The sequence below is a fragment of the Peromyscus californicus genome, unplaced genomic scaffold (genome assembly GCF_007827085.1).
Source record: "Peromyscus californicus insignis strain IS unplaced genomic scaffold, ASM782708v3 Scaffold_22__1_contigs__length_63687245, whole genome shotgun sequence".
NCBI lineage: Eukaryota > Metazoa > Chordata > Mammalia > Rodentia > Cricetidae > Peromyscus > Peromyscus californicus.
In genome coordinates this window covers 9,721,216-9,740,575 of record NW_026294525.1, presented here as the reverse complement: position 1 = coordinate 9,740,575, position 19,360 = coordinate 9,721,216, and the positions used below count along the sequence as shown (strand labels likewise).

The 19,360-nt window shown below is 42.8% G+C and overlaps 1 protein-coding gene across 5 annotated transcripts in view; it reads left to right on the top strand.

The window, feature by feature from the left end:
- Tulp4 (TUB like protein 4) overlaps positions 1-19,360 on the top strand; it is a 141,415-nt gene that overhangs the window by 88,329 nt on the left and 33,726 nt on the right. For all 5 annotated transcript variants that reach the window (XM_052750882.1, XM_052750881.1, XM_052750884.1 and 2 more), the window contains exons 5-6: positions 14,180-14,360; positions 17,239-17,373. In XM_052750882.1, the coding sequence (XP_052606842.1) occupies positions 14,180-14,360; positions 17,239-17,373 (316 nt within the window). The remainder of the gene's footprint in view (positions 1-14,179; positions 14,361-17,238; positions 17,374-19,360) is intronic.

The following is a 19,360-nucleotide window of genomic DNA, read 5'->3' as shown; positions in this document are numbered from 1 at the left end:
AATCTACTATGTTTCTGAGTTTTTTGTTTTGTCTTTCTTTTTAAAGAAAGGATCTATTCCAAAAAGTGTGTGTGTGAGGGAAGGGAGAGACTAACCTTTTCTTTTCCTGCTGGGCTGAGCACAGCAGCTTTTGAGTCTTTCCCAGGGCAACAGAAGCCTTTGCCATAGGACTCACACCCTGCAGGCTCCTGGGGAGGCGGGAGAGGAGCAGCCAGGAAATGTTTCCTGCAGTGAATGCAAATCTGCTTCGAGTAATGAACAGTCATCACTGTTTTAGGTTTTCAACTTTGACAGTTTTCTACCAAAGGTGTGTCTCTTCCGGTGTTAGACCGCCTGTGCGTCAAATTGTAGACAAGTGCTTTTTGGTTATAGAGCTGCTGTTGGCTGAGAAAGCAGAGGCTGTGTGACGCGCAGAGAGCTCCTTCTCTATCTGACAGCGGCTGCCACTCTGCTGGGCTGAGGCTGGGAGGGCAGACACATTCTGAAAAGACCTGCGCCAGTGCACTGCGTATGGGTGCACTCAGACTCACTCTGGTTGATTGTGAAAATACAGCAGAGCTGGGCATGTTGGTGTAAACCTTTAACCTCAACACTCAGCAAGTAGAGGAAGGTGGATCCATCTCTGTGTGTTCCAGGACAGCCTGGTCAACAAAACCAGTTCCAGGACAGCCAGAACTACATAGAGAGACTTGGATTCAAATAACAGAACAAATACAGCTAAAACTGACCAATGACAGAGTACTTGCTTAGCATACACATGGGTCTGGGCTCAGCATTACACATATGTGCCCCCCCCTCACACACACACACACACACACACACACACCCCAAAGAGAAAAAGTGATAAAAAAAGTGAAAAAAAAAAAAAGAGGCAAGATGTTGGTTTTGTTTCATTTGTTTTTGACAATACTGAGATTGCCCTTAAAAGTTTAATGATTAATTAAAAATCTTAATTTAGATTTAATAAAACAAAAATATGTAAACTTAGAAATCTCAGGGACTAGGGAGATAGCTCAGTTAATAAAGTGTTCCACACACCCTGAGGACCTGATTTTGGTCTCTGGTAAGTCCCAGGGCCTAGTGAGAAACCCTGTTTCAAGTCCTGATTCCACTTTACCTTGACAGAAAATGAAAGTTTTATTCTAATGAAGTACATACATATAGAAGACCTTTACTTCATATGGTGGCTTTCCAGGCTTTCCCTCAGTGTCACCTAAAGATGACTGGATAAACTCAGTGAACTTGGAATAATACCAGCACACATCAGACAGTGTTTTGTGCTAACCCTCCTTTTAGGAGATGAGACAACATAACTCTTTCAAGGTTAAAAGAGAGGGGGAGAAATGTGGCCTGATCATGCCTGCATATTCTAAGATCTGGAAAATAACAAGAAAACAAAAAACAGAGTCTTTACTTAGTAACTGTCAAATATTTACCATTTGCTAGAAATGAGCAGTGCAAGTAGTGCTTTAAATAAATCACTAAATCAGTACCTAATAATTGGTCTTTCCCCCTATTCCAGTACAAATGCACTATCTATTAAAATAAACATGTTTTGAATGAGGACGAAGAAAGACACACCTCTAAAACACAGCCCCGTGATCAGGCCTTTGAAGTGACACAAATACCCAGTTTACCACTCACCAAAAAGGAGGCCCAAGGTGGTTATCTACACTTGAGTTTTTTTTTTTGTTTGTTTGTTTTTTTTGGTTTTTTTTTCGAGACAGGGTTTCTCTGTGTAGCTTTGCGCCTTTCCTGGAACTCGCTTTGGAGACCAGGCTGGCCTCGAACTCACAAAGATCCGCCTGCCTCTGCCTCCCGAGTGCTGGGATTAAAGGCGTGCGCCACCACCGCCCGGCTGAGTTTTTATGAATGATTCCAAGTGATGCTGGGTCCTCTTAGCTTGCTGAATCAGTGAGGACTGTCTAGACCTGTTGGGAAGCATCCTTTTCTGTGCAAAGGACCCAGGACCAGATCCAGTTTGTGGTCAACTGGTTCTGTTATAACTCGTACTTTCAAACATTGCTCCTACCCCTCCTCTGCCAGCCATAAAAGCTTTCCAGTCTGATTTTAAAATGCTACAAATTTATCCAAGTATATTCCTAAATATAGTGAAAACATTTTTTTTCTTGTTGCCACTAATAAGCTTCTTCACAAAAGGACGAGTGGAAGACTGGGTGTGGTGCATTTGGACAGAGGCAGGCTGCTGTGTAAGTTCGAGGCCAGCCTAGGGGTTTAAGAGGTTCTACCATCTGTGTCTGTGCTGCTCCACAGTACTTGAGATACCTAGTGACGAAAACTGTCTCTCCAGGACTATCACTGGTGCCAAGGACAAAGCAAGCACACCACACACTAAATGGGAAGGGCAGATTTCAGCTACAGTGGCTCCTGAAGCAGCCAGGAGTCTGCTGAAGGAGACTGGGCTGCTTTGCTGTCTGTGCGGATGTGACTGGGTGGAGTAAAGACCGAAGGAGGAAGAGAAAGAGGCACCCGACACTGGAGTAGGAAGAGCGCAAGCAGGAAGAACTGTAGATAGAGTTAGGATTCCAGATCCACTTAGCTGACCTCCCCCAGTCAGGACCTGCGACCTGTCCAGATCCACTTAGATGACCTCTCCCAATCAGGACCTGGGACCTGTCTTGGGTTGTGGCCTGGAACTAGTTCTTAGAGACCTTGAGCTTTCACAGGCAGGAAGTTGAGGGAGGCCAGTGTCATTCTAGGAACATGGCCTTGAGTTTTTAGAAATACTATCCGTGTTCACTCAAGGCTGGGAGAGGGAGAAGGGGAGTGTATGAAAGTATTTGTGCTGAAATTCTGTGTTTTTTTAGGTCACAGTTAGGTGTAATCAAGGTCAGGGCTCGAAGACTTGGACTAGAGTGTGATTGGGGATAGTTTTTATATTGAAACAGCACATATCTCTTCTCTGAGAAAGCACACATCCCCTCAGTGTCAATGGGAAAAGGTGCTAAATGGGCTGCTGTAGACAAGCATGAGAAGACCACCTAACAATTCCACAGGAATGCCTGTGGAGCCCTGGAAGATTGATTCTGGAGGCTAGCCTTCTGGCCAGACACTTCATTCAGATAAGGTCCATCATCAGGCTGTGGTAGTAGAAAAGCCATTTGAAGACGGTCTAACAAAAGGTTGACTTTAAGATGTATATACAACAATTTTCTCCCACCTTCCATTCTTAATTTGTTCAGTGTATATTTCATGAAAAGTTTCTATTTAATGTATCTTGTAATTTATCTAGTGATTCAGTAACTAGCTGAGCACAGAGAGAGCCATGAACAACCAGAATTCTAATGTATGTGTTGGAGCAGGGTCTTGCTAAGCACAGGCTGGGCTCAGATTGGTGGTTCTCCTACCTCAGCCCTCCTGGGTACAGAGATTACAGATGTGCACCACTGTACCCAGCTTTCTGTCTCAATTGCTCCCTTCAGTAACCAAATCAGCAACAAAAAGTGAAACACAATGTACAAATACAGTAGCTGCGCCTCTTTCAGTTAAAGAAAGTTCTTCCACAAAGCACTCAAGAAAATTTTCAGAATACATGCAAAACAAAACTAAATGCTCCAAACTAGAAATAAAATAGCATAATGGTTGGATAAGGATAGCCAGGAAAGGCAGGAGTCTGTCTCCTAACTCTTTCCTCTTTTCCTCAGTTGTGATGATTCATGTACTCCTTGCCTGTTTTAGAAAGGAATCTTCCCATATATGATTAGTTAAGGGCTTAAAATAAAGATGGGGTTCCCTTTTTACAGTGTAGCACTACTTCAGAGTCGGTCCTGGATCTGTGGGGAGGAGGGAGGAGAACCACTCTTGGCATTGGGCTTATGGACAAGCTCCTTTCTGGGCAACAGAGGGTAACTCCTCCCAGCTGTCTCGGCTAGTTTAGAAGTGGTCTTTCCTGAAGCAAAGAGATGAGGTGTCTTCAGAATGACAGAATTACAGGTTTATCTCTAAGACACAGATTTAGGAATGATGGTTACAGTCAACTGTGAAACTTCATTTCATGTCTTTTCAAAGTAAAACAGGAATAGTCTGTCAGGTGAATAGTTCTTTCATTCACAGCTGCCCCATTTTAGAAATGAATTCTTTAGTTACATCATGTCCAGGCCTAGCCTTGATGCTCCTTTGAAGGTCACTGTTCTAAAATGCACCAGGGAGGTGTTTGAGAGGGGAGTTTGGTGTGAGTTATACATCAGAATGAACGCTCCCTCTGAAGAAAAGGAGGGATGTCCTTTCATTCTGGTCCTCAGCAGCCCATTCAGGTCTGCCACTAACAGTGCTAAGGTTTCCCCAGCTCCAGGCCATAAAGCTTATGGAAAAAGTCACCACCTCCTTCAGGAACTAATTCTAGTGCTGGTAATTACATGCCATAACAAAGAGCTGTTTACAAAGCATGTGTTGTTGACATACAGTTCCTCAGTCTGATCTTACCCAAGAGTGTAGATGAGTATTCTGTCCAGAGTTAAAGGTACTGGTGAGATGCTGCTGTTTCCAAAATAAGAGTCCTAGGAATGTTGCTTCATCTTCGTCCTCTCCTGCTCAGGGTTGGAGCTTGGCTCCCAGTTCATTTTAAACCACTGGGAACAATTGGGCTCATCTAGTTCTATTTGGAAATGGCTTACACTTTCACATCACTGTTCATCACTGAAGGAAGTCAGAACAGAAACTTAAACAGGGCAGGATCCTGGAGGCAGGAGCTGATGCACAGGCCATGGAGGAGTGCTGCTTACTGGCTTGCTCCCCATGGCTTGCTCAGCCTGCTTTCTTGTAGAACCCAGGACCACCAGCCCAGGGATTGCACCACCCACAATGGGCTGGGCCCTCTCTCATTAATCACTAGGAAAATGCTCTACAAGCTTCCTACAGCCTGATCTCACAGAGACATTCCCTCCCTCCCTCCCTCCCTCCCTCCCTCCCTCCCTCCCTCCCTCCCTCCCTCGTATTTGTTTGTTTATTGATTGATTGATTTTTGTTTCTTTTTACATCTTGACTGAAGACCCCCCTCCCTCCTCTTCTCAGTCCCCCCCCCCCCACCCCATCCACTGTTCCTTCTCTGTTTGTCTTCAGAAAAGGGCGGGCCTCCCATGGGTATCAACTAGCCACGGTATATCAAGTTGTAGTGAGACTAGGCACCTCCTTTCCTGTTAGGCTGGGTGAGGCAACCTGGTAGGAGGAAAGGGTCTCCAAAGCAGGTAACAGTCAGAGACAGCCCCTACCCCCACAGTTAGGAGTCCCACAAGAAGACCAAGCTAAACAGCTGTAATATATGTGCAGAGGGCCTAGGTCAGTCCAATGCAGACTCCTGATTGCCAGTCATTTCAGTCTCTGTGAGCCCCTATGAGCCCAGGTTTTCTTTGGGTTTTTTTTCTTTTGGTGCCCTTGAACCCCTCTGATTCCTACCATCCTTCCTCCCCTCCTCCACAGGATTCCCCGAGCTACACCTAGTGTTTGGCTGTGGGTCTCTGCATTTGTTTTTTTCCTCTTGCCAGTTGTGTTTGCTTCTATTCTAGGTCTCTGGGCTATCCCACCTCTGGGTTGGAGGCAATTTCTTTTTTTTTTTGTTTTGTTTTTGTTTTTGTTTTCCGAGACAAGGTTTCTCTTTGTAGTTTTGGTGCCTGTCCTGGATCTCTCTCTGTAGACCAGGCTGGCCTCGAACTCACAGAGATCCGCCTGGCTCTGCCTCCCAAGTGCTGGAATTAAAGGCGTACACCACTGCCGCCTGGCGTTGGAGGCAGTTTCTTAATTGAGGTTCCCTCCTTTCAGATGACTTTAGATTGTGTCAAGTTGATGTAAAACTATCCAGCACACATGTGGATTAATAAAATCACATTGTTGCTTTAAAAAAAAATAGAACCGGAGAAATGGCTCAGCCATTAAGAGTGATTCCTGCTCTAGCAGACACCCCAAGTTTACTTCCCAGCACCCCTCTGAGGTGGCTTACCATGTCATCTGTAATGCCAGCTCTAAGAGAGCTGACTGTTGACTCATGGACACATACATACACACATTATGTATAATTTTAAAAATACAATAAAATAAATCTTAAGAAGTTGCCTTGTACTTTGTATTTCCAGCTGAGAAGTGATTGAAATGCAGAGATAGCATTATTAACTGTCTGCTGATAAAATTGTGGCATAACCTTACAGACTCTCATGCCTGCTCTCACGTGAAGAACAGGAGCCACCAGAAGAAATAGTAGGAAGGAAATGGGAGGGCCGTCTTTGGGGAGGATGTGAATATTGGGTTTTAATTGAAAGAAAAAAGTCAAGGTTTGATTGATAGAAAAATTTGGGCAAAAGCCAATGATTTTTGCCGAAATTAATTTACAATAGTCACTGATCATTCGTTACAGAACCATGTGACATCTTGGGATGCAGACATGCCCTCAAGAGGTATGATAGAGACTGACCCAAAACCAGAATGGAGTATAGAGTACTGTAAATAAAAGCTGTGGTTAGCCTGAGATCAATTCTGTATGGAGAGCCCTGAAGCCCTTACATGAGGCATGAGTACCTGTTGTGTTCTAGACAGATGCTGGGCATTGGAGCCTAAACAGAGCCACAGTCTTTACTGGCAGGAAGGTCTGTGTGTTTGCTCTAGGTGAAGGCAAGAACATGCATTTCTCCTTGGACATGCTAACATGGAAGGGCTTTTAACACTTGCAGGGGAATATAGCAGGTGGGCAGTTGGAGACATGATTCCAGAGCCTAGGAGAGAGACTTAGGACGGGACTGACTGTAGCTGAATTTGTTAGGCTGTTGGCATGATTGTAGTCTCTAAGAGAAAGAGTTAGGCCTACCTTGAACAGCAAGACAAGGAGAAGCTTGGAAGCGGCTGCTGTGCTGGGGAGGAAACCCCAGCCCGTTTGCCTCAGCTGTACTTCTTACTTGGCTAGGACTGTGGCCAGAGACTGATGTCTTCCCACGTGTGTATTAATAAATATTACATTGTCTTGTTTTCCTGAAGTCCTTGCCTCCCAGAAGCTTTTTCTCATTTGAAGTGTTCAGGTGTGAAAAGAACTTGTAATAAGATTGTTGTTTTTCAGATCTGACTTCATGCTGTATTGGTGTTCTTCAGTTATCTGTAACATACTTATTCCAAAGCAGCTGCTTTCTCAGTCACTGCTGACAGCTAGACTGGGAGGGTTCCTTCCCTTTCAGCCCATCTCAGTAGTGGACGGTCTTCCTGTGGGAGACATAGTTGGAATGAATTCATAGTGAGCTCTTGGAGCTGGTGTTTTGTTCTCTCTTGCTTTGGTGTGGATCTTGAATAGCAGTTACTCATTAAATCTCCAGTCCTTTATTTTAAAGACTTACATGTCTGCTCTCCTCGCTGCTCTCTGTTCATTCTCTAAAATAGAAACTGAGTGCCACTAAACGCAGAGGCGTGTCCTGCCCTTTGCAGACACTTTGCCTCGCTTAATGCACAGTAACAGGTCGTGGGGAGACACATGCTGATATACAAAGTTCCCATCCTTCAGATTTCAGCTCAGGCTGCCAGAACAAAGTACTGTGAACAAGTTGGCAGAAAGAGACATCAATTCCTCCTATTTCTAAGGAGGTCAAGATAAAATGTCAGCCAGTTTGATTACTGGTGAGGACTTTTTTCAGATTGCAGATGGCTGACCCCAGGTACTCACATTGCATCTCTCTGATGCTTGGAGGTAGAGAGGGAGAAAATACAACTTGTATCTCTTCCTCCTAGAGGGGTACCAATCCCTATTCTCACCACAAAGGCCCCATTCTTGGGACATTATCTAGACCTACCCCTCCTGTAGGCCTCATCTCAAATTGCTGTTAGCATATGGATTTGGCAGACATAGAAACAGTCCGTTGACATTCATGTCCTCAGAAGGGGGCTAGACAAATAGTCACATGGCAAAGACAGGAGGTGATGAAGGTGCCAATGAGAATACTAGGTTCATATGAGAACCCACAGTAGTCAGGATGCTTGGAATTCTTCAGGATTGTCATTCATTAGTCCTGAGTACTTTTGAAGAATTGATTGTTTTCATCAATAAGTCTTATGTCCCCAAATGGCCCTTCACTTCACAGGAAGCCACATGGGAATTTGGGAGCGAAGAAGAGAAATATCCTCCATGGACACTGTCCATAGCATTAGTGTTGCTTGGGACCTACCATACCTTTTTCCTTTGGAAACATGCATCTCAGTTGAAAGTATAAGAAAACATGTTCTGTGCTTGTTGTTGCAAACTGTTCATTAAGTACATTAAACACCTGCATGTTTGATGGGAGAATTCAGCAGGTCTGAGCTGTGTTCTTACATTCCATCTTTGTGCCCATGTTGCTTGAATGTCCTGTAGACATGCCATCAGATGTTGGGTTTTTCTGTTGGCAGCCAAGATGAATTTCTCTGTTCCTAATAGTTCTGTCTTATTTACCTTTAATCTGCATGCACTGATGAATTTGTCATTAATGATGGGTGATGTACCTCTGCATGCTGTGAATGTGTTGCTCTGATTGGTTGATAAATAAAATGCTGATTGACCAGTAGCCAGACAGAAAGTATATGTGGGATAAACAGACAAGGAAAATTCTGAGAAGAGGAAGGCTGAGTCAGGAGTTGCCAGCCAGACACAGAGAAAGCAAGATATAATGACAAAACTAAAAGAAGATACCAAACCACATGGATAAACATAGATAAGAATTATGGGTTAATTTAAGTGTAAGAGCTAGTCAATAAAAAGTCTGAGCCTAATGGCTTAGGCTGAGCAGTTATAATTAATATAAGCGTCTATGTGTTTACTTGGTAGACTCAAATGGAAGAGATTGGTCCTGACCAAAGGCCAGCCAGGACACAGGAAAACTTCCAACTACAATTACCCCTGGGGGAAGTTTTTTCATTAAAGTATAGATAATGTTTAAAGGACTATCTCGCATGGTAGTCCATGCCTATTCTCACAAAACTCCAGAATGTGAGACAATAGGCTCACAAGTTTGAATCTAGCCTGGGCTATACAGACCCTGTCTCAAAAATGAGAGCAAAACAGAATATTTAATGAGTGTTTGGTTTATTCTAAAGCACCTATACAAATTCTATAAACTTACTGCTTCTTAAGGGAAATTTATCTTCTCTTGTAGTTAATCATTTACTCATATGTCTTAAAATTGCCACTGTTGGCTGGGCAGTGGTGGTGCATGCCTTTAATCCCAGCACTTGGGAGGCAGAAGCAAGACAGAGCTCTGTGAGTCTGAGGACAGCCTGGTCTACAGAGCAAGTTCCAGAACAGTCAAGGCTACACAATGAAACCCTGTCTCAGAAAAAAAAAAAAAAAATGCCCCTGTCCTTAATTTTTTTTTTTTTTTTTTTTTTTTTTTTTTTTTTTTTTTTTTGGTTTTTCGAGACAGGGTTTCTCTGTGTAGCTTTGCGCCTCTCCTAGAACTCACTTGGTAGCCCAGGCTGGCCTCGAACTCACAGAGATCCGCCTGGCTCTGCCTCCCGAGTGCTGGGATTAAAGGCGTGCGCCACCACCGCCCGGCCCCCTGTCCTTAATTTTAATTCATTTGTTTCATAAAAAAATATTCACCAAGAGCCCACTATGTACCCAGACTCTGTGAGATGTCAAGAATATAATCGTAGAGTCAGCTGAAGAGATGTCTGTCACCTGAATCTCAAGAGCAAAAGGATGCCAGGATGAGAAAGCTCTAAATATGTCCTGAGTGTGAATTCTAGTCTTTGCAGTCAGATAGCCCAGGTTTGACCAATCCATGACTTCATCAGGTTGTATGGTTTCTTCTAAGCCATTTGTGTCTGTGAAATACAGATGATTGGCATGCTTGTCACAGTGAGAGGTAGATGGTGAGCTGTAGTTGGAAGTTTTCCTGTTTCCCACCCGGTCTGCAGCCACTCAGACCCAAATAAGCACACAGAGGCTTATATTAATTACAAACTGTATGGCCATTAGCTCAGGCCTATTACTGACTAGTTCTTACATTTAAATTAACCCATAATTTTTATTTATGTTTAGCCACGTGGCTTGCTACCTTTTCTCAGTTCTGCCTTGCCATCTTGCTTCCTTTGTGTCTGGCTGGCGGCTCCTGATTCAGCCTTCTACTTTCCAGAATTATCCTTGTCTGCTTATCCCGCCTATACTTCCTGCCTGGCTACTGGCCAATCAGCATTTTATTTATCAACAAATCAGAGCAACAAACATTCATAGCATACAGAAGGACATTCCACAACACTTCCCCTTTTCTGTCTAATCAAAAAGGAAGGCTTTAACATAGAAAATTACATATAACAAAAGTTATCAAGTAAGAATTACAGTTACAATATCTAGTCTATTTATATTTGGCAAATTCAAAGAAAATATTCTATTTATTCTATATTTGTGAGTCTAAGGTTTCATATCTAACTTATCATAACCAAGGAAAATTGTAACTATTTAGTCTTCAGCTACATCAAAGACCCCAGAAGGATATAATGTTACCTTAGTTAACAGGAAGAGCATTGTAAGCATCTTCCAAAAATCTAGAATGACAGAGACAGCTGTCTGCCTTGACAGTCATCCAAAGTTCCTCTGTAATGTTGGAGCATCCCTCTTCAGCCCACAGGCCTAGAGTCTCTCAGTCACTTTCCCCTGTGTCCTGTAGAATGTCTGGCAGTTTCCTCTGTGAAACAGGAACCTGAAGGACCATCTTACCTTGCAAAGTTCAGTGGTCACTTTTCTGGGGGTCCTGCATGTCCAGTCCATACAACATTTTGTCAAGCAGTCCAGGCAAGAACAATTTCTTGCCCAAATGGCTATTTTTCCCAAGAAAAATATAAACTCTATATGGGTCTTTGACACCCATCCTCTTCTCTGAATTAAATCGGTGCTGCCAAGGAGCAGACATGTCTCATTGTCCAGGAAAGTGTTAAGTTTTCAAAACATTTTAAATGCCATACCCTGTAGGTCTTTGAAGTGTTTGAAGATTATCTACCTAATTGAATTATATCTCTGTATACCTAGAAAACTTAACATGACTGTAAGTTTAACTATCATAGAAAACTAATTATTAATATGTATTTTCTTAATTATCCATTATTCTTTAAATGAGCTGAAACAAGAATAGAAATATACATACATTATAACAAAATTAACTTTAAATTTGTATCAAAAAACTAAAATCTATACCAATATAAAACAATTTAAACAAGTTACTTTTTAAAAGTAGGTTCAACAGTCCACCCTTTTATCCTATCATATCTATATCCTATATTTTCATATCTTATCCCCCTTTCTTCATTTAGAAAGATATTGACTATGACCAGTAACAATTTGTGACCAACAACTTAAACAAAGACAAACATCCATAATCCATTTTTTTGGGAATGTGGGCATAGTGTTCTAGGCTACTTCCTGCTGATAGGGGGCACTGGTAGTCTTATGTGGATCCTGAGAAAATTCGAGATAATGGTCAAGTCCTGGGAAGATCAACTATAACCTTTGTTGATAGGTACCATCTGTTAAGGTTCAGGAGGTTTGGCTTGGTCAAATCTGATTCATCTTAACCTGGAACAAATCCATAGCCTCTTGCTTCCTGTGGAAACAAAAGCAGAGCCTCCTTTCCAAAGCAATATATCCTTAGATCCAAATTTTGAAGTCAAAATATCTTTAAAATATACATATTGGTTTAACTGAGCTGCCTTTACAATCAAATGTCTTTCTGCAGTTAAAAATGTCAAATGCAACACAATCCAGATTCTCCGTGTAATATCCATCTTTACATGACTTATTTTTTATACTACCTTTACTGTCTCTTTAAAGACTTTATTTTTTTAAACTATTTCTTTATATAACTGTTCATATTAATTTTCTTCTCTCTTTCAAGCCCACGTACATTTTTACACACATTGTAAACCATTTAAAGTCTTGTTCCATCTGAACCTACCTTATCGTGAATCTATTGCTTTAAACTACAGCATTACTAGGACTGAAATGGCAGCTTTGGCTGCTGGCTCCGCCCACCTCAGCTTTCCAGCATGGCAGCTCTGGGGAAACCATGCTCTCTGCTGACTCTGGGAGCCAGTGGGTCTATGCTTCCATCCAGCAGCATGTAGCCCAGAAACTTTTTTTTTTTTTTTGTACTAGCAAAAGCTAAATCCACCACACAGTGTGCTATGCGGCCCGATACGCCACTGTGTACAGTGGCAGGAATTCGCCATGCTGTACTCAAGCCCATATGCTGTGAACCTGCTATACTGTAGCTCAAGCCCGCAGGCTGCGATGTCTCTGTATCACAGCTTTCTTGAGAGACACAACTAGGAAGCTGCTCATGGCTCCATTTTAGAACCCTTTTTTAAAAGCTTTCTCAGGTTTTGGGTGGAAATTCTTGCCCCATGTCTGGACGCCATTTGTAGTTGTTTTGTTATATGTAATTTTACTAGGTTAAAATTAAAACCCTCCTTTTGTTTAGACAAAAAAGGAGAAGTGCTGTGGGACATCTTTCTGTACGCTGTGAATATTTGTTGCTCTGGTGGTTGATAAATAAAGCCATTTGGCCTATGGCAAGGCAGCTTAGAGGCAGGTAGGAAATCCAGAGAGACAGGAAGAAAGCAGGGGAAACACCAGCCACAACTGAAGGAGAAGCAACATGCCAGCAGACCGGTAAGCCACAGGACACGTGGCAAAACATAGATGAATAGAAATGGGTTAATTTAAGATATAAGAGCTAGCTAGCAAGAGGCCTGCCATAGACCATACAGTTTGTAAGTAATATAAGCCTGTGTGTTTAATTGGGTCCAAGCAACTGTAGGACTGGGTAGGACACAGGAAAACTTCCAACTACAGTGAGCACAAATTATAAAGTTTGTAATAGTGTCAGATGCAAGATCTGTAGAGACTGTCACAAAGCCAGTGGTGGCACTCATCATGGTTTCTGGGACTCAAGACTCCTCTTGTGATGTCTAGCTGGTGACACAATTATGTCCAGCATGCCTTCTAGCTGCTACGTGGGATGCCCCATGCTGCTCTCAGTGAGGCGCTGACACCTGCAGAATCTTCCGTAGTTTTGCTAGCTCTGATGTGTGCTTGCCTACATCCATTGGGGGATCAAAGAAAACTTTTTAGGAGTAGCCCTAAGCGTACTGAGATGTCAGGCTCCTCTGGGGTCCATTCCAGCATGAACCAGAAGTTCCTGTTACTGTGATAACATGTTTAGCATCATGCTTAGCACCAGAGTAAGCATTCAGTGAATATGTTAATACCATCCATGCCTCACTGCATTAATTATTAACTCATTAATGTTACTATCGTGTGAAAAAAATTCTAAACATGAAGATTAAAAACTATTTCAGGAAAAAATATACTTGTATGAGAGTATATTAATGAAACCCATTATTATTTTATAAGCCATCCAAAAATTTTAATTAAAAGTTATTTTAGGAGCATCTTGTTTTCCAAATGTGGTAAAATAACATGCTTACATGACCAGATGTATTTTCTCTTCAGTCAGACATAAACATTTTCTTTAAATTAGAATTATAATAATGAATTTCTGCTGCATCTTTATTTTCCATAAAATCAAATATCTTTTCTTAGCGGCTCTCTTTTAGACAGAAGACAAAAGAAACAAAAACAGTAAAGCAGGTGTTTCTGGTATTTGAAAATGTCTGAATAGCATAATGTAATCATTATGTTGATAGTCTCACATCTCAGTATAAGAGGTCTAAAATTCTTGCAGTATGGCTGTGATGGTTAGTGTCGTTGTCAACTTGACAAAAGCAGGTTAGAATCACCTGGGAAGAGCCTCTGAGCATGCTAGGGAGGAATTATCTTGATCACAGTAATTGAGGTAGGAAGATCCACTCACTGTGGGCTGCAACACTCTTGGTTGTGATCCTGGGCTGTATAAATGGGAGAACGTGTGCACCTCCTGTTCTATGTCCCTGACTGTGGAAACAGTGTGGGCAGCTCCTCAAGCTCCTGCCACTGTGACTCCCCATTATGGGGACTGTCACCTGGGACTGAACCAAAATAGACCTTTTGATGTTGGTTCTGTGGAATATTTTATCACAGCAACAGAAAAGAAACTAAGACATTGTCCTGTCATCCTCAGTTTTAATTGGTTTATCTTTTCAGATGTGCATGTATTTTGTCTTCCTGAAACAAGTTGAGACTGAGATTTATTCCTGCTTGTTCAAGGGCCCTGTTGTTTGGTTGCAGGTGTTGTTTGGCACAGCAGATGGACAGGTGATCGTCATGGACTGCCATGGTAGAATGCTGGCCCATGTCCTTTTGCACGAGTCTGATGGCATCCTCAGCATGTCCTGGAATTATCCCATCTTCCTGGTGGAGGACAGCAGTGAGAGTGACACGGACTCAGATGATTATTCCCCGCCCCAAGGTAAGCAGCTTGCTGCCCTCACTTTACTGCATTTGGCAGAGAGAACACCTTGAAAGAGAGTGACTCCACTTAGAGAAGAAGGTCCACCACTACCACCACCACCATACGCACACACACACACACACACACACACACACACACACACACACACACACACACACCTTCCTGGAGAAATGCAGCAGAACTGGCCTACTCTCTCTCCTTGATTCAAGGCTTCCCTGTTAACCCTTTTCTCAAGATCACTGGTTGAGTTGATTGCACTCCAGAGGCTTAGGTTTTCCTAGACATAAAATGAGACATATATCTCCTGCTGTCCCTAGGTTTTTGTGGGTCTTAGCTGCTTAACAGGAATAAAGGGCATTGCAGATGAAAAGTTCTATACTATTAATATAATTTAATATGAGGTATAGCCACATCTCTAGCGGTTTTAAAGCCGGTAGCTTAGCTTCAGTTGTATAAAAGAAAGATTCATTCTGCTGTTCCAGAGACAGCAACTGGAGCTGGTACTCCATGTCCTTGTTTGTGCTCTGTCTGCTTTCACTGGAGGCGGGGACAATTTCCAGCTCATGCCTCCTCTGCCTCTGGTAGTGTGTGTAAAGATCAAAGGGAAGAAACACGTTGAAGGAAGCAGCGTTTCATACCCTGCTGGCCTCTGCCTCCACCAGCACTGGCTCTTCACCAGTACCCCATCCCTGCACTGTCCTTTCTTCAGAGCAGTGGGTTATGAAATGGAAAGCAACAGCTCCTTGCTTAAAAGGGCGTCGGACAGCTGCAGGCTCCTGTTCCTGATGGATTTTGTTGTGGACCCTTGAGTTGAAGCCTTGCCTAGTTTCTCATCTTTCTGCCATCATGAGGCATGCCGTCCTGTGAAGGGCTTGACCGGTGTCATCAGTGTCCACCTGACACTTGTCTCCTCTTCCTGTCACAGAGACAGGTGCTTCCTAGGAATTTTTCCCATGTGAAAAACAAATTATCAGGAGGGTTTCAGGATCACTGGGTTGTAGGAGGGAGAGTGTTCAAGCACCCCCAAATTCATTCAGGAGGTAATTATCCCTTTCCTGATGGGACACAACCTTGATGAACATGTTGGTCATAGTTCTGCAGCCTCAGAATAGTCAACTGTCAATTTCTATGAAATGCAGTCAGCTTGTCTTTAAACAGAAATCCTGTCTGGTAAATGGGATCCAGTTTTACTAATCCTTATTTTACTAGAAGAGGAAATGAGGTGTGAAGAGCTAGGTTACAAAGCAAGTCTAAGTTGATCTGAGGCCGCAGGCTCTTCCTGACATTTGCCTTTTAGATGTAGCAGTATTTGAGTGCAGAGATAATAGGATGCAGTGGCTTAGAGTAAAGAAAAAGAATGTGGTCTGGGGTTACCCAGCAGATGAAATGTCCAGTGGGCCACCCTGACTGGCTCCTGGAGATGAGTTCAGTGTGACTGTGGCACCTTCAGAAGCTTCTGAAGAGTTCTGATCATCTGACTGTTCAGAGAAGCTTTTACTTTTAAAAAAAAAAAAAAGTTGCTTTTTTTTCTGTTTGTTTGTTTTGGTTTTTTTTGCAAAGTGATAGTGGCACACAACTTTAATCTCAGTATTTAGGAGGCAGAGGCAGGTGGTTCTCTCTGAGTTCAGGGCCAGACTGGTCTATAGAATGCGTTACAAGACAGCCAGGGCTCCACAGTGAAACCCTGTCTCATAAAACCAACCTTCCCCCCCCCAAAAAACCCAGCTGTTAGAAATTCATTTATTTAATATGTATGGAGGTTTTGCCTGCATCTGTGTCCATGCACCACATGTGTGCAGTGCCTGCAGAAACCAGAAGAGAGCAGTAGATCCCCAGTATTGAAGTTACAAGAATGGTTGTGAACCACCATGTTGGTGCTGGGAATCAAAACCAGGTTCTCTGGAAGAGCAGTGAGTGCTCTGCTGAACCTTCTCTGCAGCCTAACTTTTACTTTGTTAAGTAGCCTGTGGGTGAGCTGGTTCATGGCCTCTTGTACGAGAGCACTCCTTTCCAAGTAGAGTTGCCTTCTGCTGGTTGTGTTCTCCACACATGGTAAAGTACTTCAAGCGTCACATTTGGACTCTGCCCTCTCTGAAAACTTAAGAAACTAATGCTGGCTGCCTTGGCTGCTTATTGCCTGTAACATTTAGTGAAGCTTTTTGCTCTGTGCATTGGCCCACAGTAAAGACAACATTCTTGTCCCTTTCCCACTATTCTTTATATTATACACCATTGAAACAATTGACTCTTGATATCTGAAGGAACACATAATGCTTTAACTTACATGTTAATAAACTCACGCAGGCTGTCACCCTCGGTTACCTCTGGGACTGTGTATCCTCCATCCCATGCTCGTGCCCTGCTGTGCGACTCCTGAGTGCCTCAGTGCTTGCTTCACTCAGTGGCACCCAGGCCAGACTGGGATCTGTTAGGAGACACCTTTCAGGGCACTTTGATGGTTGGAATGAGAATGGCCCCAGAGGCTCATAGGTTTGAATACTTGGTCTCCAGTTGATGGAACTGTTTGGGAAGGATTAAGAGGTATGGCCTTGGAGAAGGTATGTCACTGGGTATGGAATTTGAGGCTCCAAAAAGCCATTCCATTCTGCGTTAGCTCTCTCTGCCTCTTACTTCTGCATAAAGATGCAAGCTCTCAGTGACTGTTCCAGCACTGTGCCTGCTTGCCTGCTGATGGACGCCCTGCAACAATGAACCCCATGTTAAATATTTTCTTTTATAAGTTGCTTTAGTCATGGTGTTTTGTCATGACAACAGAAAAGTCACTAAGTCAGGCACTGTGCAACAGTGCAGCCTTGGATACCTGGATCAAGTTTGTGCTCATTATCTGCCTTTCCCTCGCCCTGTGTTTCTACAGATGGTCCTGCGGCATACCCCATCCCTGTGCAGAACATCAAGCCTCTGCTCACTGTCAGCTTCACCTCGGGAGACATCAGCTTAATGAACAACTATGATGACTTGTCCCCCACTGTCATCCGTTCAGGGCTGAAAGGTACAAAATGCACCTAACCCACAGGTGGGACCTGTGCACACCTGCCTTCCAGGCTGGTGCCTGTTGAGTCCTCCTGTATGATGACGTTTTTACTGGAATTCATTGACAAAGGCGCTCTGCTACGCTACCCTGCTTATCTTTAAAAGTCTACAGCTACTCTTAGCTTGAGTCTGGATCCCTAATACTCACTCTTCATCTCCACCTTCTCCTGTGTCCATTTTGACAAGGGTGTCCTGTTGTTTACATCTGCCTGTCACTTTACTCAGATGGCAGCACCTGTCAATTTGGAGGCAGCAGATGGTACACAAGTTGTCCTTTACACAGAAGCACTTAGAATTTTGGCACGCTTACTAAAGAATTGATCGTTAAGCAGTAGAGTTATCTTGAAAGACCTGTGGACATTCCAGTCTGTCATATACATGAAGGGCAATGGTAAGTGCCGGTACCTACCTGTGAGGAAATGCTGCTTTCTCAAGAAAAACATTAGTGGACAGAGCTACTGGCTATGTTCTGATCATGCAATTCAAGATTACTTAAAGACATAGTGACCTTGGTGGATTTGAAAAAAAAAAAATCTTGCCTCTTTATGGTTCACTGGGACAAAGTAGAAAAACTTTTAAATTCTAATCCTGGACTGGTTCTGGTCCTTGATATTACAGGGATCTGCTCTCATCTGAGTGGGAGACAGACAAGCGAGGCCCTTCTGTGCGTCTAGTTCCTGTCTGAAGCTGGCCATCATCAAGAGCCATTGCTGTGGCAGCAGCTGCTGTTTTTCTAGGTTTTTCTGGAACCTCAGGGATATAATGAGTCATGTCTGTGCACATCACACTTGGCAGCAGTATATTGCACTTATCTGTACTACCCACACACTTACTAAGTCTATTTTCAAATTAGAGAATATTTTTAAGCAAATTGTACTTGTTCTTAGGTATCTCATTTTGCTGTTTCAGAACTACACTTGTAAGGAATTATTTACTCTCTCAGCTCCCCCAGGACAGAAACTATTCATACCATAAATAGTCCCTTTAGGGCTTTTAAGTATCTCTCTTTCTGTTGCTGGCAAATTTAAATTCTTGTGCTACTCTGTTAATTATTTTCTGAATGTTCTGTCTTCCATGGAGTTAAAAATAGGGCTGGCCCTTATAAATTCCTCCACATATCTCCTACTCTGAAGTTCTGTTTTTCTTCAAAAATTCCTTTTTTAAACTTTTAAACCACATTTGCTAATTTCTTGAGCTCTGCCTCTAGTTGTAGAATCCAGAATTTTGTTCTCTATCAGATATCTTGTTACAGTTCAAAACAGTGTAATTGCCATTCCATTCCTGTGTATTCTTCAGGATTGCTTCCTTTCCTCCACCTCCTTGCTATGGAAGTGCTTCCTCTCTGTTTATCTGTGTGTTATCTGCCTGCCTCCCTATCAGCTCCTTGAATGTCTGTCGACACCTCAGTTTACCAAGTGTGCATTATGGTAATAGGAAAACAATAGGTGAGCCAAAGTAGTCTTTTTCACATGCACTGGGGTTTAAGTTCATCGTGCTCTATGACTTTAGCATTATAGGCATTACCTAGGAGAATCTTACCTCGTCTGAAATGCTGGAGTTGTTTATGGGGCTGTAGCTGGGGATGGTTGTCTACTTCAGTGCTGTGCCTTCTCTCCTGATTTCAGAAAGTTAGGTTCCCCTGAGCTAATGTCGTCCACTAGTTCCTGTATAAAGGTAAGACGTTTCCTGTCTTGGTGTCAGAGTATTTGTTTCTGGTCTGATATCAAAATGACTTAGATTCAGTCTTAGATGTGGAATGAACAGCAGCAGTAGTTCTTGTTTTTAGATTTTATTTTTAATCTATTATGGAGATAGTTTGAATGTAATTGGCTCTCATAAGCTCATGCAGAGTGGCACTATTAGGAGATGTGGCTTTGTTAGAGTAGATATAATTTTGTTAGAGTAGTGTGTCACTGTGGAGGCGGGCTTTGAGGTCTCATATATGC